The sequence below is a fragment of the Pongo pygmaeus genome, chromosome 4 (genome assembly GCF_028885625.2).
Source record: "Pongo pygmaeus isolate AG05252 chromosome 4, NHGRI_mPonPyg2-v2.0_pri, whole genome shotgun sequence".
NCBI lineage: Eukaryota > Metazoa > Chordata > Mammalia > Primates > Hominidae > Pongo > Pongo pygmaeus.
The window spans coordinates 3,590,886-3,618,486 of NC_072377.2; the positions used below are offsets into that span (position 1 = coordinate 3,590,886).

At 51.6% G+C, this 27,601-nt stretch overlaps 2 protein-coding genes across 2 annotated transcripts in view; both read left to right on the plus strand.

The window, feature by feature from the left end:
• The first annotated feature begins 517 nt into the window (after positions 1 to 517).
• On the plus strand, positions 518 to 6,102 carry IRX1 (iroquois homeobox 1). Its single transcript, XM_054489735.2, has 4 exons — positions 518 to 1,069; positions 3,926 to 4,961; positions 5,310 to 5,382; positions 5,683 to 6,102. Exons 1-4 carry the CDS (start codon positions 794 to 796, stop codon positions 5,738 to 5,740), a joined length of 1,443 nt encoding a protein of 480 aa, XP_054345710.1. The 5' UTR covers positions 518 to 793; the 3' UTR covers positions 5,741 to 6,102.
• Positions 6,103 to 6,233: 131 nt separating this feature from the next.
• Positions 6,234 to 27,601, plus strand: part of LOC134739573 (uncharacterized) — a 52,648-nt gene continuing 31,280 nt past the window's right edge. The window contains exon 1 of the mRNA XM_063664640.1: positions 6,234 to 17,011. Within this exon, the coding sequence (XP_063520710.1) occupies positions 6,748 to 7,773 (1,026 nt within the window). The 5' untranslated portion in view covers positions 6,234 to 6,747 and the 3' untranslated portion in view covers positions 7,774 to 17,011. The remainder of the gene's footprint in view (positions 17,012 to 27,601) is intronic.

Below are 27,601 nucleotides of genomic sequence, written 5' to 3' on the forward strand. Positions count from 1 at the left end.
TGGAGTCGGGGGTGTCACGCCACGCCGGTTCAGTGGCTCGCGGAGAGCGTCCGGGTGCACTTCTGCCAAAGATGTCCCCTGGAGGCACCGGCCGCGCGGGACTCGGGGGAGAGGCCGCTCCCCGCCCGCCGTCACCAGCGCCCAGGCCGTCGGCCCCTTCCCAGCTGCCCAAACGGTAGAAAAGCAGGCGCCAAGTTGTTTTTGTTAAAAAGGGGACACACCTCGGCCGCGAAACTGCAAACCCGGTGTCAGACAGCTGTAAACCCGTGTCGACAGGTTGTCAGACAGCTGCGGGCGCTGGTCGGGAAGGAGCCCACGGCCTCCGGGCCCACACCCCGCCGCCCCGACGCGCGCGCCCACCGCGAGAGTAGCTGGCCCGGCCGGCACGGGGCACCACGTGCTCGCGGGAGGGGCGGGAGCGGCCGGCGAGGGCGGGCGGGAGGCTGGGAGGGGGCGGGAGGGGAGCCAGGGGCGGGGCCTGCGCTCAAGGGGATGCCAATCAAAGCATCAACTTCAAATTGTGTCTGAAAGCCCCGCCGCCGAGCGGAGGGCGGCCGCCGCAGTCGGCGCGCGATCGCGGATCCGGGCGCAGCCGGGAGCCGGGCGCCTGCGAGCACCGGGCAGAGGAGCCGCGACCGGCCCCTATCTCCCGGCCCGCCCGAGCGCGCCCGGCCGGCCGCCCGCTCCTCCCTAGACCCCTCGCGGCGCCCCCTGCAACCCTCTCGGCCGGCCTCCGCCTCCCTCCCCGCGCCTTTAATACTCGCCCGCTGCGGCGGTCGCCGAGTCCGCGGACATGTCCTTCCCGCAGCTGGGCTACCCGCAGTACCTGAGCGCCGCGGGGCCTGGCGCCTACGGTGGCGAGCGCCCGGGGGTGCTGGCCGCGGCCGCTGCGGCGGCGGCCGCCGCCTCGTCGGGTCGACCGGGGGCCGCGGAGCTGGGCGGCGGGGCAGGCGCGGCTGCAGTCACCTCGGTGCTGGGCATGTACGCGGCGGCGGGGCCGTACGCGGGCGCGCCCAACTACAGCGCCTTCCTGCCCTACGCCGCGGATCTCAGCCTCTTCTCGCAGATGGTGAGTGCGCCCGGCCTCCCCCGCTTCTCCTCTGTCTCACCCGCGCCAGGGCAAGGGTGGCGGGTCGCCCGGGAGGGAGAGACGACGGGTGGACCTGGTCCGGAAGAGGAACTAGAAAGGTCCAGGGGCAGGTTCCCGGTGGCCGGGGCCGCGGCCCCCGGGGACGCAAGAGGGCTGGGAGGCCGGGCGGGTGACGGCTGGGCCATCTCGGCCTGGGAAAGCGGAAGGCCCGGGCCAGGGAGCGGGTAGGGAGAGAATTCAGAGAGGCCGCAGAAGCAGGCCCGGGGAGCGGTGCCCGCGCTGGAGGTCGGGGGCAAACTCGCCTGGCTCGGCCAGGGCGCCCGGGCAGGCCCACGGGGTTCCTGCAGGTCGGCCCGGCGTAGCGTAGCAGGATTTCCCTTCCTGGCCGCGGGTTCCACTCGCGCGGCCTCTTTAGTTTTCGAACCGAGTCTGGAAAACTTGGTTTTCTCCCTCTTTAGCAGCTCCGAGATAGTTGTATCCGAGTTTGCCAGACAGACCCCTTTTAAGCCTAGTAGAGTCAATCAAAATAATCTTAACAATAGAGGTCCAAAGGGATGGAGAGGTCTCTCCGTGGCGTGAGTGCGAATTTAAGATTAAACAAAAATTAAGTTGCAGTAACGTTTTGGTGTCTGAAACGGTGTTTGATTTTACTTTTGTAAGTTGCCAAAGTTTTCATTTCATTTGCACGGAAAGAAAAGCACTTTTCTTCCTTCGTTACATAATGGAGGATTAAAGAAAACAGTGTCCCTTGGTTTAAAATAAATGCTGTCCTCTTAGTCTCCCGTCCCAGTGGACGTTAGATGTGGGGGCAGGCGGCGGCACACTTAATTCTCCGCGGGGGCATTGGCCTGTCTGCCGGTCCAAATGATCCATTTTCCTTGGTCTGACTGCAAGGTCGGTGCTTAAACTTCGGACGGCTGGTGAACTGTGCGGCGGGAGCCGGGCCCTGGGAGGCAGCCCCCTCCTGGGTCGCTGCCCGCGGGATAAAGCAATTTCCAAGCACCCGCAATGTCTCCCCGCTTCCCGAAGGAGAAGCGGGGAGTAAACGTCCCTCCAGTGTGCACAAGCAAAGAGCTGGTTTCCCTGTAACTTTTCTTGTAGTTTTGAAAGAAAGCGGCCCGGCTGCCTTTCAGGTCTCTTACTATCGAAAAAGATCAGCCCCCATTTTGTTCAGGCGGCGGGGAGGCCGGGACGCGATGAGAGATTTACAAGTTGTCCTTTCAAAAAGAATTCCCAGTGGAGACGAGGCCGAAATGTCTTCTTTACAATTACAACTAAAATAATTAGAAAAGCGCAAAGTACATTTTGCAACGATTGGGCAAAAACGAAATCTAGCCGCAGAAACGTTTTCTCGGCGGCCTCAGTCACCAAACTAATTAGTTCAAGAAATCTTCTGGTCTTTACAACTTTCTCAGAGTCTGGAACTCCCTTTGCTAACATTGCAACTCGACCGTTTTTACATAGAGGATGAACATTTTTTACAGAAATTGCGAATGCAGTTGTGTGCCATTTGGGAACCCTGCCTGTGTTTGCGGGGGAGGGAGAGAGCTTCAGTGTGAGGACCTGCACCCTTTGTGGAGAGCTGGGGAAGGGAGATGTTTGCTGTTCTGAGTTGTTTTTCCCCTCTAGAGGGATAATATGTAAAAATTATTCCTACCCAAAAGGTGTGTGTTTCCTCCAGTTCTCCCGCTGGTTCTGAGAGAGTAAACTCAAACCCATACCCCGATTCTAGGCCTAGGTTTCCAAGCCATTATAATTGGGCGTTTGGAAGTCAAAAGATAAAATTGTATTTGAATGTCTGTCTGGGCAATTTATGGTAATAATGAGGCCTAATGAGGTTGTTAGAAAGATAAAATGTTATTTACCAAAAAACCTGATGGGATAATTTGACTTGCTGTGTTTTACTACTGATGATAAAAAGAATATTGATTGCAAATAAATCACCGCCTCTAAATGCCTGCAAACAGTTAGTGTTTGCTCCCTCCAGATCAAAGTCAAACTTCAGAGATGAAGTAACTGAGAAGAGGCCTAGGATACTGAACCGGTTCCCCTCCTGGCCGCCGGTGGCTCCCTGCCCTTGCGTTAATATTTTACAGGCTAAGCCTTCCTTTTGTATTTAAAAAAAAAAATGTTGTTTTTGTTATTGTTGTCGATGATGGCCGGGATTAAAATTTTAAATTACCTGTCACCACTAAAGACCTTTTAATGTGGGTAAACCATTATATGCAGATTAATTTGGAAGGCAAAGGACTGTGCTTTCGTTTTAAATTGCTGGCGGATTTAGACCGGTAGAAAACCCGGGATGGTTTATTTTGATTGAGCCCCCTCTGGGCGGCAGAGAGGAGGCTTGGGCTCTGGGCCCTTTACGTTTGGAGAAATGGCTTTATCAGCTCAGTTGAAAGGTTTTTCCCTCTAGCTAGTGAAAGATAAACTTGGAAATGCAGGTTTCTGCAGCGGTTGGTGGTGGGGACAGGGGTCGCCTAGGGAACTTGCAGGGACCGCGGCCTCTGTTGTGCTCTTCTGGAGAGTGCACTGTTTCTGGAACTTTTCTAGAGTGGCAAAAACGATCTCCACTGTCGGTGAAGGGCAGTTCCTGAAGTCAGCTCGTGGTCCTGGCTCCCCTTCTCCCCAGCAGTGAACTGGGGGTGACTTCCTGATCTGCCCAGCACAGGAGAGCCCCGCAAAGCGCCCGGGAGGCCCTCGAGCCCACTGGAGTGGCTGCTTCCCACTTTCCCTTCTTGGGGACTCATCTCTCTCTCTCTCTCTCTCTCTCTTTCCCTCTCTCTCTCCACTTCCCTCCTGTCTCTCCTCGACGGCCCTGCCCTGTGGCTTCAGGGCTCGCAGTATGAACTGAAGGACAACCCTGGGGTGCACCCCGCCACCTTCGCAGCCCACACGGCGCCGGCTTATTACCCCTACGGCCAGTTCCAATACGGGGACCCCGGGCGGCCCAAGAACGCCACCCGTGAAAGCACCAGCACACTCAAGGCCTGGCTCAACGAGCACCGCAAGAATCCCTACCCCACCAAGGGTGAGAAGATCATGCTGGCCATCATCACCAAGATGACCCTCACGCAGGTCTCCACTTGGTTCGCCAACGCGCGCCGGCGCCTCAAGAAGGAGAACAAGGTGACATGGGGAGCGCGCAGCAAGGACCAAGAAGATGGAGCGCTCTTCGGCAGCGACACCGAGGGCGACCCGGAGAAGGCCGAGGACGACGAGGAGATCGACCTGGAAAGCATCGACATTGACAAGATCGACGAGCACGATGGCGACCAGAGCAACGAGGATGACGAGGACAAGGCCGAGGCTCCGCACGCGCCCGCAGCCCCTTCTGCTCTTGCCCGGGACCAAGGCTCGCCGCTGGCAGCAGCCGACGTTCTCAAGCCCCAGGACTCGCCCTTGGGCCTGGCAAAGGAGGCCCCAGAGCCGGGCAGCACGCGCCTGCTGAGCCCCGGCGCTGCAGCGGGCGGCCTGCAGGGTGCGCCGCACGGCAAGCCCAAGATCTGGTCGCTGGCGGAGACAGCCACGAGCCCCGACGGTGCGCCCAAGGCTTCGCCACCACCACCCGCGGGCCACCCCTGCGCGCACGGGCCCTCCGCCGGGGCGCCGCTGCAACACCCCGCCTTCCTGCCTAGCCACGGACTGTACACCTGCCACATCGGCAAGTTCTCCAACTGGACCAACAGCGCATTCCTCACACAGGGCTCCCTGCTCAACATGCGCTCCTTCCTGGGCGTTGGCGCGCCCCACGCCGCGCCCCATGGCCCTCACCTTCCTGCACCTCCACCACCGCAGCCGCCGGTCGCCATTGCCCCGGGGGCGCTCAACGGAGACAAGGCCTCGGCCCGCAGCAGCCCCACGCTCCCAGGTACAGCTCTAGGCCGCGTCCACCTGTCCCCTAGCTGGGAGTGCAGAGGCCTGGTTAGGTGTCGTAGCGTGGGGTGCAGCATGGGCCGGGAGGGTACCAGGCAGTGGTCGCTAAGCCCTGGGGCTGCGCTTAATCCCTGCTTCAATTTAGAAAGCCAGACAAGGCCCTAGGGCTCTCCCAAGAGAGCTTTGCCCTACCGGCGGGCCTGCTAAGGGGTGGTGGTGGGGTGAGGGGTGACGTTTTTCGGCGAATCTGCCTGGGCAGCAGGCAGAAATTGATGGGAAGGAGGCCTGGGACCTCTCCCGCCCGTCTCTCCGTCCTAACTCTGCCTCTTCTGAACTCTCGCAGAGAGAGACCTCGTCCCCAGGCCAGATTCGCCGGCACAGCAGTTAAAGTCGCCCTTCCAGCCGGTACGCGACAAGTGAGTGCTGTTTGCTTTTGCTATGGGAGAAGGCGGTGGGGAGGGGGGAGGAGGAGTGGTCGGGACCCGGGCGGAGCTGGCTGGGTGGCGGTGGGAGTCGCGCAGTCCTTGTTGAAGGAGCGCTCCCCGCCAGCCCTGGGCGCCGGGCGAGCCGAGGAGACTGGGGTTTCTCCGGAGCCGGGAGCCGCGCTGGCTGTCGACCCCGCCCCCAGGGCTCCGCTGCTGGAACCGGCGACGCCCGGCGCTGCGTCCCCCACTCACAGTGCCCCTGTCTTCTTGTCTCGCTGTTTTCCCATGCAGCTCTCTGGCCCCGCAGGAGGGAACGCCGCGGATCCTAGCAGCCCTCCCGTCCGCCTGATTAAGGGTCTTCTTTTACTTTTGCGGGGGGAGGGGGGAGGAGTTGGGGAGGGAGGGAATGTGGGAGGAATTAAGACAAATATTTCAGACTGGTGTAAAGGACAAATATGACAACGACGTCAAGGACTCCCATCCATCGCTTTCTGCAGAAAGGGGCTTGTTCGGTCCCGAGCTCGCGTCCAGGTGGCCAGGCCTCTCTGCCGGCGGCTCCGGTGGCTGCGATTATCGGGTTCGGTAAATGCCCCCACGTGCTTGTGTCTCTTTCCCCCCTTTTCTGTATATAGAGTGATTTCAGATTGTAAATAGCGCGTCAGCGAACTTGTCTAAATCATATATTTTTGTCTAATAAACTAAATGAAATGACGCCCCCTCCTCGCTCCTGCTGCTGTGTGCCTGTCCAGCGTTGTGTGAGAGTGTGTGTTTGTGTGTGAATGTGTGTGTGTGAGTGTCTGTGTATGTGTGTGTGTGTCTGTGTGGGAGAAGGAGAGACAGAGAGAGAGAGAGAGAGAAGTGGGGGATAGAGGGATCCTGGAACCCTGGGCGGGACCCAAGGGCCTGTGGCTGGGGGAGATGGGCTTCTCATGGGGGGCCTTTAGAGAATGTTTCCACCCAAGAGGCAGGTGCTTTAAACATCTCTTTGTTGTTTGTGGTTGTTGTTGAATTTTTAAATATTGTCACTGTGGCAGTTTCTTGCTGGCAGTTCAATTGCTTTCAGGAACATTTTTCTGAGACATAATTTTCTCGGGACATAAGTTCAATTTGAGGCAGTTTTACAAAACGATTTTATAAAGTCGGTAAAAACGGAGGAAAAATAATTTTTATTTGCGACCCCAGAGAACTTCGGATTAGAAATGAGCTTATAACTAGTTGTCTCAACGGCGCATCGTGGCGCCTGGCCGTTTTCTGAGTTGAGTGTGAAAATAATGGAGTATTGCTTTGCATGAATTTTTAGTGATTTGGTTAAATCAAACACGGTAAGAAATTGGAAGGCTCTTTAAAACTCCACAGATGGGCCAGCTGGGATGCGGTGCGGGGGTTCTCTGCGGTGTGAGGTGTGAACCAGGGGCTGAGGCTGTGGTGGGAAGCGAGAAAGAGGAGGTGGCTTTGGTCTCCCAGGGAAGTCCCTTTACACTTGGGCTCCACGGACTGCGTCCTTTGCCCTCAGGCGCGCGCACCGCGGGCGTCCAGAGTAAATTGCCCTTAGATGGCCGCGGCCGGGCAGCGGGGAGGCAGCTGGGAGCAGCGATATTGGGAAACACTCGCAGCGGGGCTGGCCTCGGGCGCGCGCGAGTGGGGAAAGGCCTAGGATTCTGGACATCGCTGCGGGTCCGGGACATCAGCATCACTGGGTTCGGAGCGGGACGCGCGCCAAGCGCAGCAGCAGGCACCTTCAGAAGGCTTTGCGGACCCGGCGCAGGGCCTTCAGGGCGCAGGCGACTCTGCGTTGAATACGTGAAAACTGAGCCAGCAAACATTTCCAAAACTGCCAGCCAGGATGTGGGCTGCTGGGAAAAACGGTCTAGTGGGGACAGGGCCGAGTCCCGAAGTCAGAGCGACCATCCTCCGCTCGCACCCTCAGCCTGTGACCCGCCCTTCCCGGCCTGCTCGAGACCCGCTGGCGCCAGTGATGCGCGTGGGGACTCCGTGCATGGCCGAAGCGAGGGGAAAGTCGGGGCGCTGGTGTCTTTTCAGAGGTTCCAGGAAAGAGGGAGGCTCGCGTTAGGACTAGGAGGTGCCGGTCCACGGCTCCTACCCGCCCCCGACGCCCGCATCCTTTTACAGCCCTCCGTCCCGTTCCTGGTCCCTGTAGAGGGGAAGGTCCTCTCCCTGCCCCGAGGCGGGAGGAAAAGCGGCGAAGAGGAGGCTCGAAGGGCGCCGCGTAGGGCAAGTGGGCCGAGGACACGAGGGGCGCGTCGGGGAGCGGGGAGTGGGCGGGGTGGGATGAGCCAGGCAGTAGCCGGGCCGGAGCGGAGTGGAGTGGACCGCGGGCGGACGGACTCGGGCCGGGCCCCGGGGAGCAGCTCCGCAGTCTGAATGGACGTGCTGCAGGCGCCCTCTATGGTCCGAAAGCGGAATGCGGCCTTGACCAGCGCGGATCTCGCTCCTGGGGTGTGGGGCAAATCTGGGGGCGCTGGGCCTTGGGGCTCCGTGGGCACGAGCCTGGATTTGTAGTGATGGGGACCGCTTTGGGTTCCAGGGCTGCATCCACTGGTTCTTTGTGTGTGTTTTGGGGGACTGCCGGGCCAGCAGGGTAGGCTACTGGCATTTGGAGGTAGTGAGCACTGGGCTCTACGTGGGGTACTTTTATTGTCCAGTGCCTTCCTTGCTAAATCAGAGAGGTGTTTCTCATCTGCCCTCGGCCCTAGCCCTTCGTGGATCATCAGAGCCCTGGGCTCATCATTCCAGAGGTTCTGCAATGGGGCCCTAGAGCCTACTTTGACTGCTGGGCCCAAATAGATCTTGTGTCCTTAGCCAGATGGTGTCTCTAGAGGGGCTTGACCAGCTACGCCCTTCGCCTCTGATGAGGAACTGTGTTCCCAGCCACAGAGACGTGCTGCTCAAGCAACCAGTGTGCTGGGAGATGCCTTCTGGGTGACGCTGGAAACAGCAGGTTGGATTCAGGTGGGCCAGGTAGAGTTCTCTGCCCCTGGGCAAGTTCAGCTCTTTATTTCCCTGAATCAAATCGGATGGTCTGTGCTGGCACCTGCTGCTTTGCACACCCCTATTTCCACCCTTTCCTGATTTTTTGGTCAATGCAAGACATTTGGGACCCCACCCCCACCCCCACCCCCACAAGAACTGCTGCTGAGGTGGCTCGGCCAGCACCTGCTCATCCTTGGGAGTCCTGGCTACTGAGCTGCGTGGCCTAGAGTCATGAAAGGTCTGTGCACCTTCCTGAGAGCTAGGTTTTCCATACGAGGAAATCAGATTGCTAGCCTCAGAATTATTTTTCTCCAATGAAAAGCTACAAATGAATTTGTAATGGAGCACTGAAGGCATTTTTGTCCTTTGGACACTATTTGTTTACATCTTTCTGGCCATGGGAGCCATCTAGGTGTGCAGGGTCCCATGGGAGCACCCCACATGCCCGGTGCTTCAGCTCCTGAAAAATCTGGAGTGGACATAGAAAATCCACAAATATCCGTTGCTTCTAAAAACAAAGCCCTGTTAGTTCTGGAGGGGCTTTCTGCCTGAGGAAAGGGGCTTCCCTACCTCAGCAGTGCCCAGGACTGTTTCAGAGGTGGCAGCTGCTCTGTGGCCGGCAGGGAGGAGACGGTCCCTGAACAGACTAAGGGGAGATTGTCCACAGGACTAATTTCCAGACATAGGGTTCCCCTTGTCATCAGAAATGGGTTTCCTATAGAAAAGTTCCCTTTTCTGGTTATATTGGGCTTTTTCTGGAGGGGTATGTGTGTGGGGGAGAAAGACATAAATCTGGTCCTGGGCTCCTGCGTTCTGTGTTACAGCCCTGGCAGCCCCCAGCCCAAAGGTTGAGCTGGAGTCTCTGAAATCTCCTTGCTCGCACCATCCTGCCCACTGTCCTCCGATCAATTACATTCACCAGCACATTTATCTCGCCTGCAATATGGAGAATTCATATTCATATCTCGGTTTTAGTGGTCTGACACTGATTAATGTAATACGTGTCTCGGCTCCAAGGGGTGCGCCACCGATGAATCATGCCCTATAAAGTTTCAGTCGTCCTTGTAGATGGGACTCTGCCAGAGAGCAAGGAAGCTGGAGTGAGGGAGGGAGGCAGAAAGGAGAGAGGACACGGTGGGCCACAGCACCCAGGGGTACCTGGGACAGGGCACTGGCCTTTGGCTTTTCAACATGGAGGGTTCAGGCAGGCCCTGTCCTCTCTGCTTTTGAACCTCTTGCCTGAGAGGGGAATGCTAATTTCACCCTCTCCTGTCCACCCCAGCCACGATGCCAGTGGGTGGCTGGTCGCCTCCTCTCACAGAGGCAAGGTCTAGGGTGGGGTTAGGGATTCCAAGTGGAGATGGGGTTTGTGGACTTGGACTTGGGAAGAGTGGACCACTGAATGCACTTCTCAAAATGACAGGGCCCTGTTTGTTGGTGGGGACTGCAAGTTGGAGGTCAAAAAAAAGGGAAGGTAGCAGAGCCTAGGGAGGGTCACCTGCAAGGGTGGGGGAGCACTGGCCCCACGGAGGAGCGGAGCTTCATGGTGCCCTTGAGGAAAGAACTTGCAAGGCCAGAGGAACCTCCTGTGTGTGCAGAGGAACGTGCAGAGGAACACCTCTGCAATGTGGGCCACACCGCAGGACCCAGCACTGCCACAGGAGTCAGCCAGACTCTGAGCCCTCCAGAAAGGAAAGGGAGGCTTTAGGGAACCAGACACTGAGCGTGTTCCCAATGCCTGGTGACTTCTCTGTTCCCACAGAGGCCCCTGCCATCTCGCTGGCCCTGAAGTCAGAATGTGGCACCAGGAGGGGAGGGAATGTGGGGTAAGTCCAATTTGGGGGCCAGGAGACAGGGCAAACAGTGGAGGGGGCGCATTCTGGGGGAATTAAGAAGCCCACCCACCTTTAGGTATCCCTTGAGCCAGCGAGCGTGGGGAATGCATAGATTTGTGGAAGGAGAGCTCCTCACTCAGGGCACCCAGCCGCCTCGACCGCCCGGAGACTTTTTCTGTGCTTTGGCCGCCGACCCCGGCGCATGGACAGCCCCAGAGCAATAGGAGCGGCTCCAGGGAGAGGCCATGCTTTCCAGGTCTTCTCCGGCGCTCCCCACAAAGCCAGCGACTCCAATTATGACTCCTGAGCTGAGAGGCCTGCCAAGGTCATCCCGCGGGGACTGCTGGCCGCCTTTTGTACCCGGCGACTGGCGGCTGGACGCAGATCCCCTTCCCTCGCCCCAGAATGACGTCTGAAAATGGACCTCTTAGGGCGAGCGCGGACGAGGGCCAGATGCCAAGGCGGTCCCAGCCCGGTGACTTCAGCACTACGAGCCTGGGCCTGGGGGCCCCGGGTATTTTGAGGGGCCCAGGAAAATGGTTTAATTTTTTTTTTCATATAAAAATATCCGGTAATTTTTGGGTCGAAGAAAATGTGTTAATGTATATCAATATATTCATCTTTATACCAATGGAGTGGTAAAACAAAATTTTTAATAAGTTTCTCATGAAGAAGGCGTCTGCCTTAGGCCCACGGAAGTCACCACGTGGCCTGGGACTGAGGAGGCTTCAGGAGCGACCTAAAATGTTAGGATTGCTCTAAATGAGGAGGCAGAGAAAAGGCGGCCTTGAACCCGGGAGGGAGCAAGGGATGGAGCTGCGCGCTGGGTGGCAAGACATGGCAAGCCAGGAAGCTGGGACCCAGGGACGGCTCGGCCGCGCCGCAGGATCCCAGGCTGTGGGCCTGAATGGTGACCACGCGGAGCACGCGCCCCGGAGTCAGCTCCCGTCCGCGCCGTCCCAGCTCCCCGCCTGAACCCGGCGCCCCTCCGCGAGGAAAGGCCGGCCCTGGCCCTTTCTGGGCAGTGAAGGGGGTCAGGCCGACCCGGGGAAGAGGCCGAGCAGTCAGCGCCCCTCCTTCCCCTCGGGCGGGGCATAAGTGGCCGCCCTCTCCGCGGCTGCTGTTGGGCTTCTGAAGACGCAGCGGTTGTCTCTGATCCCCTAGTCCATTTATCCGGAGTCCTGAGCGCAATGGCTGGTGCGGGGACACAATGGCAGGAGGTGGTGGGGGTGGAGGGAGACCGGGCACTCAGCTAGCGCCACCCTCCTCCAGCCCCACCCGAGACGCTGAGCCACGACCCACCCTCCACGGGTCCCACGCCCTCAGGCAGAACGCAATGGTGGGAATGACGCCAAGGTCGGTGAAATCTTCCAAATTGAAGGGCTTTTATTTTAAATTCCGATTCCCCTTTGAAACAGCCCTTTCGATGAGGGAAGAAGCCAGCTCCGTTTCTGCGTGCGTGTTTATGATCTATCTGTGAGCGCGGCGCTCTGGAAGGTCACCCAGGCTGCGGACGCCCTGATAGCGGGGTGACAGCCTGCAGGATTCCCCAGCTGGTCACTTTCATTCTTGGTGTGTGTGTGTGTGTGTGTTTCTCTGTCTTCTCCTGTTTGCTGTTTGTCGCTGCTGTATCTTTGCTTGTTACTGAATTTTAAACATATGCTTAATTGCCAGAGCCTTGGATAGCTGCAGAAATGCCTGAAAATATTAAGTACATCTGTGAGATGGTTGGCAAGAGAAATTTAAAAAGGTGCTGTCTGCAGTGAATGTTAAAAAGATCTCACAATGAAGTGATTAACATTTTTATGAATAAAATTAATCACGCATTAAACTCTGCAGCACAGTACATCTGAAAGCCAAATGTGGAGCCGAAGCCCCCTTTCTTACACCCAAGAATTTGGAGCCTTCCCTGGCCCACAGCAAGCATTCAACCATTAGGAATTTTAGAGTATTTATGAGAAGATACGTCAATAAGAGATATCTAAGTTTGAGCTACCCCCTCGAAAGAAAAACCCTCCAAAAATGCCTCCACCGCCCTCTCCCCCCCAACACACAAACACGTGGCAACATTAAAAAGCAACCAGTAATTATTTTATTTTATTTTATTTTCTTTTAGCAAACTCTCAACCAAAGCAGGCCGTTTCCATTCTCAGATATGCACGTGGGATATGTGGCCCTGGGTCAGGGAGGGCAGGCAGGGCTGATGCAAGAGGAGGGGCTGGAGTCCGCTTTTTCCTTCCTAACCCCCATCCTGGGCCCACTCTTCTGGCAAAGCTGATCAGATTGGAGGGCGGGTCTTCTGCATTATTAAAATTTCCACTCTTCCAGATAATAAAGTGTGATTTCTCCTCTCTCTGTCTCCCCTTCTCTCTCCTTTCTAATCTCTTGCCACTGTGGTTTTGGGATTATTCCAGCAGGCTGTACAAAGGGAAGCGAAGGCATCTGAAGTGTCACTCTACAGCTGTGCAAAGTAACAGCATTTCCATTTTGTTGATGCTCCCAGCTCATGTGTGCAGCAGAAGGTGAAATCAAAGAAGCCGGTCTTCCTCAGTTGTGCACATTATTTTTCACTGCTGTGGCGAATCTCTCCGAGCTCCGTGAACCAATAAAACAACGGTCCCTGTTTGAGTTGATATATTAATATTTACTGAGGATTTGCAAGGTTGGGGTTAAATGTCAGCAGATTGCGGGGGCAGTCCTGTGGGGAATAATTAAACAAATCTCACAGCAGTTCAGCTTCCTAACATCTTTATTAATGTTTTTTCTCCTTCCCTCCTGAAAGAGTACATTGAAATATTGCTTTTGCAACCTTAGAGAAGATTCAGAATAAGCTTAATAATAAAATACTGCGTTGGCAATGTGTGCACCTGATGGTGTCCCGGAGCCTTCCTTTCCAGGTGTTAGTGAGTGAGGGAGACTCTGATGTGTGAGTCATCACCAAGCTGTTGTGATTCTCACCTGCTCTTCTATCAAATTTATCGTGACCAATTTGCGAAACACAGTAAGACTGTTCCTGTGATTTGATCCACGCCCTGGCTATGCCTGCATGGCCCACTTTGCTGAGCAAGGTGACTGCAGGCTGCTTGTTCCAAGGCCTGCCTTCTTTAACGTGATTACAGTGTGCACTTTAGTACAAGTTCGACAATTCTTTTTAATAAGCTTCATAATTAGTGTTGGGATGCCTCATTACAAGTCATAGCCTGTAGCGGTCCTAGGCCACACAGCCCTCTGCAATCTGATTTATTTTTTATCAGGCAACAGGAGCTGTCTGGAGTTTTTGTTTGTATAATGGGGGCCTGCATTAGGCCCCCAGTGTAAAAATACCACCAGGAAATTAATTGCTTCTGTGTGGATTCACCACAGACGTGTCCTGTTGATCAGAATAGTATATTTTTGACTTTGCTGTCCTACAGTGAATTGTAAAAAAATAAAATGAAAGCCAGCAATGCACACATATTAGCATCCACGCAGATTCAGGAGGCATAATTGAAAACATGGGGCTTCAAAGCAGGATGTCCAGGGCAGGTTCGAGATTCTGGTAAGACTTTTTTCCTTCCTTTCCCTTTTCTCACAGCTCTTATTTGATAAGAAACCCATGTATTTTTGTATTGTCTGTAAAGGAAACCTCTCCATGAAAAGCACAGGGCCAGAGTCTCAGTTGGTTTCTGGCTGAAAGATTACTCATGATAAATACACCCCAGCAGAGTGGCTGATTTCCCTGACACCCACCCTGGGCATCGAGACCCCTGCAAGCTTCAGCAGACAAGGGCCTGTCTCAAGTGTGCCTCCCGGCCACCCCAGAGGGAACGCAGGTGGATGCTCGGTGGCCGGCCTCATGGACACTTTCAGGGTGGTGTGTGTGTGCCACATATTTCCCGTGCAGACCCCGGTTTCCCTGCATTGCTCCCTGGGCTAAGACAGAAATACATGCCAAAGGCTTCCTTCCATCTCTTTGCTCTTGCATCACACCACTTCACCAGTTCCTGAACTCTGATTAGGTTGTGAATTGCACCTCCAGCTTTGAACACTTAAAGGATTTTTTTTTTTCAATCTTAGTCCCTGAATTAGAATGTGTTACTTCTGTGTTCTCTTCCCAGCACTGGACGGGTCATTGTTGGTGCTTCCGTGTGGACGGATCACATCCCGAGGGTGGACATTTTGCTCCTGTGTTCCTTTGTTTGTTCTTTTTCATCCAGGAGTTTTATGATTCTCCTTGTCCTTCTCTTTTGAACTCTCATGTGGTCAGCCATCTGCTTTCCTTGCTCGGCACGGTGTTGGGATGGGGTTTGTAAATTTAATTTCAGATAACATCTTGTTTGTGAAAAAAAGAAAACTAAAGATCAGTGTAACAATGATAGTGAAGCATATGGAATTGTGCAGGAAAATAAATAGGTTTAGTATACACAAAAACATATTGCTCTGATGGTTTTATTTTATATTTGTTTTTTCTCTGACTTTAAATGCTCCTAAAGACACATTTGGCATTTTTGCGCCAGTAGCAAGGATGTGCAGAGATGTATTGATGGAAGAATTCTAGTAGTTCCCTATTAAAATTCTGTAACTTGCCATATTACCAGTAAACGTGAGCTGCCAGAGCCTACAGGTAGGCAAGGGCTACCAGAAGGAGAGACGTGAGGAAACCTTGCCAAGAAGCCAGGAGAAGCCCCATTGGTCCCTCCCACATGGCATTCAGACAGAGGGTCCTCCAGCATTGTGGGCTCAAGAGTTGTCCAAGTGTGTGTTCGTGTGTGTGGTGTGTGTGCGTGTGTGTGTGAGAGAGAGAGAAAGAGAGAAAGCGCTAGCTCTCAGGGTGGGGATGTAGGGGAGGAGACCTAGAACTGGGTTTGTCAGTCTGCGTAATCTACTCTCTCTTTATCCTGCTCCCAGATGCCCCTCATCCTCGGGAGAAGACTCTTAGAGAAGCTTGTTACAAATGCATATTCCTCAGCCACCCCTCCTGAATTCCTGTTTCAGCAGGAGTGGAGTGGGCCCAGGAATGTGCATTTTAAATCAGGGTCTTAGGGTCATTCTGAAGCTGAAGGTGTAGCCTAGGCTTCGACCCTAAGCTGCGTTAAATGACTTCTTGCTAGAGAAGCCCCCTCTAAAAGAGTCCAGTGTCACCCGCCCTGGTTTATTAACACTTGAACTGAGATGGAAAGGTTTTAACTTATTGCAGAGCCAAACAAATTAATCTTTAATGGTGAGCATTGCTTCTGCTCAACCAAGGGAGGGACCTCTGGGAGCTCTCTGCAGTGCTCCCCAGGCCAGCTCCTGGGGGAGGGGCCTGGTCACTGTGAACACATTCTGGTTGTGCAGAACCCACGGCGACAACAGATCTTCGCTGATGTCCTACTGTGTCCATGGCCATCAGGGCCATTTATCAATTCCCAGCAGTTAAAAAGGGGATAATGAAATGTTGCCTGATCCCCAACTTATGGCTGGAACCGAAATGCATGGCAGATTCATTTGTCAGCCAGCAGCAGCGGTGGCACTTTGGGCTCTCTATTCTAGGGACAGTTCATTCCAAGGGTCTTCTCTGCAATGGAGGGCCGCTGATTATTTGTGACATAATTAACCTTTACTCATGCACATTTTCCTTTTTACTATTCATGCAGTTGCTAATTCCAAAAGTAGAGGGCAGTTGTCCAAGATGTAATGAAATGGATGCCGTGAGTGAGAGTCTCTCATTTGGTGAACGAGGCTGCAGACCCTTGATAGAAAGTCCACATTGAAGGAAGCCCCCAGTGAAAGGAATAACAAAATAATTGTAGAAGTAAAAATAATAAAATATTGCGGAATAACAAAATGTTGTTGAGTACAGTGTTGTGAATGAGATCTGAGTGCTGACCCCAGGTGGCCTCCAAGGTAGGACAAGGAACACAAAACCCAGGAGACCTTTCCAGGGAAAAAAAGCAAAAAGATCACCCCACCCAAGGCACTTGCTTTCCTCTTCATTTTTCCTCCCTCTGTCACCCACATAGAAAAATAAAGATAGAAAAGAATTTCTCAGCCAAGTTTGAAACCAGCCTAATTTACATGGACTGATGTTCATTTTATCTTAGGAAATACTCCTTACTTCTAAGAAGGAAGATATTTTTAACTTTGTTAAGAAAGGTGGCTGGGCACAAGGGCTCACGCCTGTAATCTCAGCACTTTGGGAGGCCGAGGCAGGCGTTATCACTTGAGCCGAGGCGGGTGTTTTTGAGATCAGCCTGGGCAACATGGTGAAACCTCGTCTCTACTAAAAATATAAAAATTAGCAGGGCATGGTGGTGCATGCCAGTAATTCCAGCTATTTGGGAGGTTGAGGCAGGAGAATCCCTTGAACCTGGGAGGTATAGGTTGCAGCGAGCCCAGATAGCCCCACTGCACTCCAGCCTGGATGACAGAGGGAGACTTCATCTCAAAAAATGAATAAATAAATAAAAAGACTCTTCCAATCAAATCAAGAGAAATGTAAGGAAATACATACATGTGGTCAGGACCATGTATTTTTAGTAGAGATGGGGTTTCGCCATGTTGGCCAGGTTGGTCTCGAACCCCTGACCTCAAAACATCTAAACTCTCTCCATGGTTTTCTGACTTTCCATGTTGTAACTCATGCCTTTATTTAAATATTATTTTGTTATTTTATAAGATGCCATGTTTATATGGAGGCTGCAGAGAGCCAAGATCACACAACTGCATTCCAGCCTGGATGAGAGAGCAAGACTCTGTTTCAAAAAAAAGAAAAAGAAAGGCCCCCCAAACATTTTGGGCATCAAATATCTGTTAAAAGCAAACATTTTGATAAGGTAAGTATAAATGAAACAGAAACATATGGCTTTGGTTTTTTTTGAGAAGCTTACTTTGAACCCCAAATATTTTTGGAAAGTTTGAGGTGTTCAAACACTGTGCAGTTGGGTACACCCATCCATAATTTTAAGGGGCTGAATTCAATGCACATGTTTTGGATATATTTACAATTACCAGAGTCAACTGTTCATTCTGGATAGCTTTTGATGTGGAAGAATTCCTCTGGGGCTTTAACAATCACTCTGCAATCTCTTTTCCCGTTTGGAAGTAGAAGGGTGTAACTTCCCAGAGTTGCATAACCTCCTCGTCCCTCACATTGCATACTGACTCCAGCCTCTTGGCTGCTAAGTGCTAGGGAGTATCAAAGTTGCAGAAATGCTTTATCCATGGTAGGAAGATGTTACTGTCGGAGGGAGAGTCCAAAGCTCATCAGTGCAGGTCATGACTTGTGATTCTTAGGTAGGAATGAGAGTGAGCCCTTGTTCTCATTCCCTGCCTTCCACCTCCTGAAGGGCTCAGATACAGGCAAGTTCTCTGGAATTTCTGCTGGTGGATGAGTTTTACCAATGACATTTTAATTTCGATGAGTCAAAAATCAGTCCTGGGGCATGTGTTATGTAAAAACAATTCATATTTTAGAAAGTTAAAGCCTATCTCCCAGGCCTAAAGAGATGACTTTAAAATGACTTCCCACGAGTGACAACACATATACGCAGGCAGATAGAGGAGAACGTATCTTAGTCCTGACTTAGGATCATCAAAATTCCTGAACCTTAAGGAGCAATTGTGGGGTGCCAGGCGTTCTTTGTAGTTGACACGGAGTAATGGATCTGGTGAGGCTGGAGTTACTATTCCTGTAATTTTAAGGCTGGTGGGACTGGGACACAGAAGTCACCTCGGAAGCTCGAGGTCTACTGCCTCTGAATATAACCCCCCGCCCCCTGCCCAATGGCATGGGAGGAGGTGGGGCTCTTGCCATGCCTGCCTGGTGCGTGACGGTGTGGCTGTCTTTCTGAGCCTTGAAGGGCTGTGGGAGCTCCCCTGCCACGGGAGCCTCTGTGTGCCCTGCTCCCTGATGGCCCTCTGTGGCCCTCAGCCCCTGCCATTGTTTCACTACCCCTAGGGATGGGGCTGATCTGTTGCAATATTTTCCTTTTAAAATTGGGCTGCAATTTTCTCAATTTTCTCTCATCAATAGGCAATACTATTTCTTTTCTTACTGATGTCTTTTCACACCAGAATAAAACAGGCCGGCGTATTGTTAGCAACCTTCTTTTTGTAGGAAGAAAGTTCTTGTTTCTCCATTGCCACAGACATCTGAGTTCTATGTAAAACAGGTGTCCACGGTTCTCAGAACTTGCAGTTGGTTCCATCTTCCTGGTTCTGCCTTCCATTGACAGTGAAGATCCTGGTAACTCCTGTATTGCCACCCCCCACCCGGTATGTACGGGATGGAAGAGGAGACCCACACTGCCGTGGACTGCAGAGGGCTGCCAATGCACACATTTCTTGTGTTCCTCTGAGTGTCACAGTGAGCCCTTGTGGGGGACAGTCCCATACTGGGAGAGCAGCCAGGGCACTTTGCACCCCCACCGGCAAGGGCTGAGCCATCTTCTGCCTCCATAGGTGGGTAAATGGGATGCCCTCGGCCTTCAGGACTGAAAGTCGAATGGGCCTCACAGGATGCTCTGTCTACAGGGCTCAGACTCGGGAGCCTTGAGAAGACAGCCCAGGCTTTGCATCAGACCACGGTGCCATCAAGGGCCTTGGTCCTCCCTTTCTCTTGGCTTCTTTATTTGTGCAGTTGGACCACTAAGATTTTAACCTCTTCTAGAAATGCACATTTAAAATAATATGATATTTATAATTCCTCTCAAGATGCTGAGCAAATTGTAGGCTATCCATGAATGCTGATTTCCTTTCTCCTCTGTATACGAGAGAGAGAAGAAATCTATTGTTTGTTGTGACTTCCGTGGAGATGCATACACTTTATTTAACAGGATTTTCAGGGGCTAGTGATGGTATTTGCTGGATCTTTAGAATTAAATGTCAACTCACAATGATGACCACATAGCTTCTTTTACTTTCTGTTTTCTTTCTTTTTTTTTCTGAGACAGGTCTCACTGTCACCCAGGCTGCATTGGTGGCACAATCTTAGCTCACTACAATCTCAAGCAATCTTCCTGCTTCAGCTTCCCGAGTAGCTGAGACTACAGGTGCACACCACCATGCCCAGCTCATTTTAAATTTTTTTCTTATAGAGATGGGGTCTCACTATGTTGCCCAGGCTTGTCTCAAACTCCTGGACTGCAACGACTCTCCTGCCTTGGCCTCCCAAAGTGCTGGGATGACAGGCATGAGCCGCCACGCTGGCCTAGGCCATTCTTTACAGGCAGATGCACCTGCTTCTTCATATTCATGCCTTTGATGCCTCCTGTCTCGGTGACTCAGAAGCAAACACAGATGACATCCCTACATCATGTGCACAGGCCAGATATACATATTCATTACATTTTTCAAAGTTCTTTATGAGTGGGATTTCCTGTAATACCTGAGGACCATCTTGATTTACTTGAATTCCGGGTCTCATGTTCATGTTCCCCCCCTTTTTTTGGTTTTGTGACTTATCTCTCATCGGGGCTCCTAATGCAGGAGAAGGGCTGAGTGTTTGCTGCTGATGGTTTGGGATAGTGTGTCTGCTCGGCATGGGAAGGAGAAGGCTAAGATGACACCATTGGCTGTTTTAGGGTTGTCTCATGAGGAGTTAGCAGATTTTTCCCCTTTTACTGAGAGGCTGGAAGGAGTACTGCTGTGGAGGGAAGTCCAGGAAGAAATCAGCTCATCTAAGGAAGAGTGTTCTAACAAGAGAGGCTCAGAGGGAAGATATTAGGAGTTTCCAGAAACAACCCAAGAAGGAGTCATTCCAGAAGATGGAAAGCATTTGTTATGGTGTTGTGGAGGGCATTTTTCCACTAGGGTAATTTGGACTTCTTGACAGCTTCCGGTTTCTTCTGATTCTCAGAGGCTGTGAATTCATGATAGAAGCAGCCTTTTTGCATTCTTTAGGTCTTCATCATCAAAATTGCTTGTGTGTGTGTGTGTGTGTGTGTGTGTGTGTGTTACTGTTTACCCAGGTAAGTTTCTAGCCTTTTTGTTCCCTAGTGTTGCTATCCTAACTCTGCAGTATGTCCTACATCCTGAGGACAGGACCTGGGATGCCACCAACACTGTCCCCCAGAACTTGTCCTTGATGTTCTGATGCAAACCCAGAGGAACAGCTGTCCAGCTCCAGCCTGATTTACATACACAACAATTACATACACATTGCATACATACACAACAATTACATACACAACAATTACATACACATTGCGTGGCTTTGGGGAGCCATGCAAAAGAGAAAGCAAAGGTGAGTGAGTCAGGGTTTGGGGAAGAAAAGGCACTCAGCAGCCAAGAGGCAAAAAGCAGAGGAGCCAGTGTCTTTCAGTGGTTTGCATCTATCTCTTTGTGTCTCTCCCCAAAGTTTCTGAGGCTCCCCACACCCCAGGAAGGGCATCTCTGAGAGTGTCCTCCTGGTTACAAGGCTCTGTGGGAGCAGCGAGGGGCAGAAAGGCTCACGTAGTAAAGGAGGAGGCATGGCTTCCCCAGATCGCTCTGGAGACTGAAGGTGCAACTGCCGTGGATATGACATCCACCCTTGTGATTGTGGTTGGGTTTTGTCTATGATGTGAGGGATGTAGTGAGGCTTCTAAATGGTAAGTGACATGTGTACATAATGTCTGCGCATGTGTGTGGTATGTGGGTGTTGGAGGTGGTGTGGGAAGGGCATGGGGAGAGACAAGTATCAGTGTTGCTAACTTGATTCAAGTAGACACCAGTGCGGATGACTGAGGCCTGTGAACCTCATGTGTTTACCGAGGGAAAGTCTCCTAACCCAAATGTCTTTGTCTCATTGCTATAACCTCATGGACCCTGTAGGGTACACACAGCTCATTTTACTGGTAGGAAAATGAACCCCACAAGGCTGAGTGAGTTGCTAAGCACCCACAAATCTGTCTACAAATGGAGAGAAGAAGGAATATGCTAGTCAGGACCACCTGTGGCTAGTGTGAACACGTGACAGCATGTGTGAGGAAGTGACTCCACGTCAGCACATTCCCAAGGTCTTCAGGCCACCTGAGAAAGGTGGCCAGTAAAGGGGGGCAGAGGGAATCTGGGAGATGTGAGCAGGCAGGGCTTCAGCATTGGCCTTCCAGTCTCCAGGGCTTGGCACGCACATGCCAGATTCCACAGATCTGCCTGCTTCCCTTTTCCTGAGCTCAGCCTTCATTCCCTGACTCCATCCCTAAGAACTCACACATGCCCCAGCAGGTGGTCCTCATTGACCTTGAAGTTGGGCCAGAGTGGCTGCGTGTGTGTCTCCTCCCACTCTGAGTCTCCCAGCATCTCCTGGCCTGGCCACACTGGTTGTGGTCATGATGCTGTCAACCATCGCCACTGTGTGGATCCTGACAACTCAGTCTTTGGACCCTTTGCACATGAATAGCTTTGTTTTCCTGTATCCTCTGGACTCTAAGACTTTCTGATTCAGAGGGATTTTACAAGGACCTGTTGAAATTCACTTGATGAATAGCAATTGCTTTGATTCTGGATCAATACTGGGCTCCATACCTAAGTGCATTCAAAGTATTCTCTTTGCAGCTGAGGCCCTGTGCCCAATTGCATTGCTTGCTTTCTTTCTTTCTAAGACTGGGACCCTCTTAAGGGTAGAGGTCTTTCTGCAAGTTACCCAGCCAGCATCATATACAAAATGGAATCTGTGTAAAGCGTTGCTAATGGTGATGCCTCTGTTTCCTCATCTCACTGAGTTGCATATAATGCCAAATGGCTTAAGGATGGTTTTGTACACCCTGTGTTCAAAAGCTACATCAACTTTAGTTCTTTATTTAAATTAAACACTTAATTTTGGCAGTGGTAGGTGGTTATGAAGGGGAATGGAAGGTGTGAGCAGCTAGTGTCTAAGTTCCTGAATTTATGGAGGGCACAGGTAGGAAGCTCCGTGGGGCAGTGTTGTTACGAGGCTGGGCTGGGTGGAGTTAATGAGACAGCCACCTCCTCCCTTAGGACTCTTCCTTGTGTGCAATGTTTGTCTTTCAAATACTCTATAAGCTGCAAACATGTGCAATGTTCCCACTGAAAGGGCTTTCTTCTCGCAGTATTTTCCTTACTGGGCCCTTTGCAAGAACATTCTACATGGATTTCCCTAAATTTGAAATCTGAGCTCATGACTTTAGAGACAGTGCTGGCTGACTTCATTCCAGGAGGACTGAGCTCTTCCATTTTCCAGCAGACATGGTGCATTCTGTGGTCACTTTCCAAGAGCCCGTGTTGGGTTGTCCTGTTTCTGCTGGTGGGAAACAAGTTAAACACAATTTGCTATTTGCCTTTCACCCCTCAGTTCATCACGAGATCATTAGTCGGCTGAGTGACTGCTGTCCCCCAGGGGCTGGGAGAGAGGGGGTCTTGAGGGAGTTACTGGTGATACTGCATGCCTGTGGGTTGGGGGATCATATCCTATTTGTATCAGATGGAATATGCTGGACCAGAAAAAAGAACAACTGGGAACTGTGTTCTTCCAACTTTGGTTTCAGATCCCTCTAGTTAATGCCATCCATGAAAACAATTAACTTCTCTATATTTCAGGATCCAGGCAGGACCTTGCAGGAATCTTATTTAATTATGTGCTATATTAATGTTATATTGATTATGTTATTGCCTGTAAATCCAGTTGCTTAATAAAGCTGCAGTCAGTTTGCAATAAAGTTGCATTTGCAGTCAATTAATGGGTGTCTGAGGGGTGGAGAGCTATGTGAGGGGCGTTGGTGCTAAGAGAACACGTCCTTGGGCTGAGCACCCGAGGTACCCACAGAGAAAGCCAGGGGTGTATGTGTATGTATGGGGATGTTTGTGTGGGTAGGTATAGAGTTGCATTAAGTCAAAAGGCAAAGCATGTGGCCCGTGGCACTTATTTTTAGCTCATGGAGCTGGATATTTATGAACGGCCGACTGTATGGCCCAGCTCAAAAGCGGCACTGAGGCGGCATCCATCCAGGGGATGGGATAGTATTTGATTTTAAAAATACCAGTAAATGATAACTGCCAGTATGGAGAGCATGTGAAGGCTAGGGAACAAAGCACACTTTCATTGCTCATCATGCTAACATCCAAGTTGGAGGAACATACCCTCCCATTCAGAGGAAATGCCATCGCTCCTCTGACGATCACATCTGCCACCAATATCGTTCGGCATGTGGTCCGACTTTTATCTTTCTAGCAAAATTTCATGTCCTGATTTTTACATCTGATGATAAATGCAGGTCACTATGAAACGAGTACAACTATTCATTTCTGTCTCATCTTTTGTGATGTGTCCAAGATGTGTGTTCTCATAGCAGAACATGAATACATATTAAAGTCTTATGAGTTTATTTTTAAGAATGCACCCTAGCAAATAGAAAATAAGACATTCCCTAATTCAGATAGATAGTTGATCTTTCCCCTAAGTGGAAGTGATATGAAGATCATATAACTATACTCAAGTAATTTTATTTGGAGGCAGGCAAATAGTTCTACCATGCCAATTATTTGTTGACTTTTTAACATGCATGTCTCTTTGACCATAAGGATGAGGTGTAAGAATGTACAAGCTCATGATGAAAAATGTCATTTATGACAATGAAGCACATGTCAGTGACAAACCAAATAACTCTCAGCTGGGAATACAGAAAGGACCCAAGCTCTGGGTCTCTAAGCCTTCCTGATACCAGCTCCTGCTCTTGTCCAGGGCAAATAATTGTAAACCACAGTATAAAACCCAATATTTCCTCCGAAGTTTCTGCGGGACTTTCCGAGAATGTGTCTTTTTGTGTTATCTTTTCTGTGCCTCTGTCTCCCAGCTGTCCCCTCATTCTGCAGGCTGGGAGCACACCGGCCCATCACTGCACATGACAGGTGCTCAGCAGTGAGGGCTTCTCAGTCTCAGGAATGTCCTTGCTGCTTTACTGTGAGGCTTCCAGGTATCAGTGCACTCCAGAGTTGAGTGTCCCTATCAGAGAAGGAATGTTCCACGTTAAGCCAAGTTCGTGTCTCCAAGGCTGTTGTCTCTCTAGCTTGGAGGACCAACTCCCCTTGTGACAGTTGGTGGGCACTGGGAGCTGAAAGAACATGAGAAGAACAAGCTGGGGGGCCAGCCCATGACCCCCGAGGACAGCACAGTCCTTCAGTCACCCACAGCTGGCATCAGCCCAGAGTGGCTGCAGGGAGATGGCATTTAGATCCGATCCTCGGGATCATCTCTGATAAGGAAGTTTAGTGTGTGGGGAATCAGAAGCCTCCAGATTCCACAGGATGCTCAATTGTTTTATCCCCTTACTATTACTGCTGGAATGAATCATTGGAAAGAGGTGGTCACTCCAGCTTTCCTTGCAAATGTGGTATGAATCGAACAGAAATGCCACCAAGTTGAAATGAATGTATGCTGACATCCTGTTTCCTGGATAGGAACTGAAGAGGACCTTGAGTGAAGTGGAAAGTAAAGGCCAAAAAGAACTAGGGTGGAGGCAGCTTCCACAACCCTCCCCCAGCCCTGCAGGGACCTGGCCTTTCAGAGAGCTGCCTAGCCCCTGTGGCAGCCACGCTGTGATTCATACAATGAAGTTTTGTGGTGTCCAGCTGTCTCTGAGCAGGGGAAGGAAAGGAGATAACGAAGCTCATGTGTAATCATTTGTACCTGTCTAATCACTGCCATCAAAGAAGGCAAGAGTGTCCCACCCACTGCCAGTTTTCTGAAAGCCAGAGGAAGTGTCAGCACATAAAGGAAGTTAAGCCTTGGAGGCCATTTCTCCATGGCACAGACCCTCAGCTCAGTCCAGAAGAGACAGGAAACAGGCCCTGCACCCAGCACCCCCTGCAGCCTCTGGTGATCCGCCAGCCATCTGTGAACCCAGGCACACCAGAGAGGCCTTGCGCTGCACCGAGTCCACCGCAGCCTGCCTGCTACAGGCCACGAGGAGGCTCTGAGGCACAGGGCTGGAACAGCTGCCCACCGTGTTGGAAGGTGAAAGCTGCCTTTCCAAGTCTTCCCTCCTTCTCAAGGCACTCTGGGGTTAACTCCTTCACTCACGTTTTCTTTTCAGTCAAAGTTTTGCCCAATTGACCACTGAGGAGTTCACAAGAACTGATGTCCTTTGGAATTGGTTGAGAGAAAGCACGGGCTCAATGCTGTACATCGAAGCAGGACAAATTTCTGCTTTGTCCTGGGGCTGTGCAGAGACACCAGGTGGGCCCCTGGCTCACAGCGAGGGTGGCGGGAAGGCCATAGTGGGAGAGCAGGTGGCCAGGCCACGTGGCCCCATGAGGATGAAGTAGGACAAGAGCCTAAGCTGGGGTGGTGGCTTCCAGGTGACAGAGTAAGGGAAGGGAGGCCAGCTTGACAACAGTTTGCCTTGGGTCTAAATTGCACAGCCTGTATCTTAGGGGACATTTCTGGAGGATCCTCAGTAGTTTCCTAGCAAACAATAATTTGGACTTGGGGTGGGCCTGTCTCATTGATATTGACCATGAATTTTTTTGCACGCACATTGGTGAGAAATTGCTTTCCCCTCCGCTCTCTTCATTAGTGTAGTGGTTTTCTCCCTGCCCTGAGGACATTTGTCAATATCTGGAGACATCGATGGGTGCTGACAGTGAGTGTGGCTGGCATTTAGTGGGTAGAGTCCAGGGACACTGCTTTGCATCCTGTAATGCATGAGACACCCTCCCCTTTCTGCAGCAGAGAATTATCCAGCCCCAGTGTCAGCAGAGCCAGAGCGGAGAAGCTGGGTAGCGCCGCATGTGCATATGCTCCTTCCTTCACGGCTGTGGATGGAGAAAGGCCAGGGCTCCAGCCCCAGGCCCAGCATGCATGCGAGAGCATCTTCTGCAGGTCACGGTGTCTCTAGGCCTCTGTCTTCCTATCTTCAGAGTGGACATAGAGGACCTCTTGCCTTTCTTCAAGAAGTGTCATAGGGAGGGGACGTGCAATCCCAGGGCTGAGCACGATTTTCCTCTAGGCACAGAAGGAGTGGGGATCAGATAAGTTGCAACTCTGGGGGTCATGCATCAGTGGAGGCCTGTGAGTGAACTCCATTTTACTGATGAGCAGATCCTGACATTGCGCCAGTGCCTGAGGCTGGAAGGCTGAAAGGCAGAGCCGAGGGCTCAGGCCACTCCAGTGGCCATCTTTCCACCACTGTTATCTCCCTCTTTTGTTAATTCCCCAACACTTCTTTTTTCTCATGAAGTGTCATATTCATATCTAGAGATCACTCACCCAAATTTTAGTTTTAACCTTTGATATTATAATTTGATAATCAATTTAAACAGGGCACTCTCAGATGCAAGACCTGGCCCTGTTTTCCTCTACACACTCACTGTGTGACCTTAATTACCATCACATCTGGGCCTCAGTTTACCCATCTGGGAGCCAGTGCTCTCTTCCTGGTTCAACAGAGTGTTATTTGGACTTCTGAATAGGCTGACTGTCCTGTGCTTGTGTTTCTGGTGAAAGATACTGAGCTGGGAGAAAGACACCACTTCTGCTGCAGCTTACACAAGACATTCACCTCAAGTAAAGGAAGCTTAACATCTGAAAGCTCCCAGATGACCAGATGTTAGCAGTCAAAAAGAATAAGAACCTTACATTTGAATTTCACGAATTAGGTCTTCTGATCAGTGGCCCACACTCAGTGTCTCCAGCGGGCACAGCCAAGGGGTCCTTGCAGCCCCTCTGTAGAGAGCACGTTGGCCACCATATGCAGCTCAATGTGAATTAGAACCAGCTCTGGTTTGTAAAAGGGTGAACTGTCAGGCATCTGAGGACAATCCTTTTGAGTTTTTATATCACTTGAAGAATATTTAGGAAGAAGAAAATCAAAGAGTTGGGAGTACACACAGAGTGAGTTAGGCAGCAAGGGTGACACCTCAACGCACAGGGGCCAATGCTGTGTTTTCTCCACTAGTTCAGGAGGTAGCTGCACAGGAAGACTTCACCTACACCTACCAGGATCATCCCAGTGCCTAGGAAGAGGGCCTGGCACTCAGAGCTCAGAAGCCTGGCCGGCTCACGCTGACCAGCTCTTCGGGCCCGGTGATTGCCATTCACTTCTGTTTAGTTATTTCCATGGTCAGGAACTTTGCATAACATCATCTGTGTTTCTGAAAAGGCAGAGGCAGATAGAATTCCTTTCCCTCCTTAGAAAGCCAGCTGGAAAGGCCTTCTGTTCCCTAAACTCTTGCAACATACAGGGATAAAATCTCATTTCACAGCTGGGCTGATGGACCTAGGACCTACCCTCGCTTTCTGAAATGCAAAGCACTACATTGCAATGACTGAAAGGTAAGAAAGATGTCTGCAATCAACAGCCAATCAGAAAAGGAAGCAAGAAAGGACAAATTCAGTCCAAAACATTCAGAAAACAAGCAAGCTCACCTTTCCAGGAGGTGCTGTAGGAGGAAGCTTTCCTGTCGACCAGCTGTGGTGTGTCTGGGGT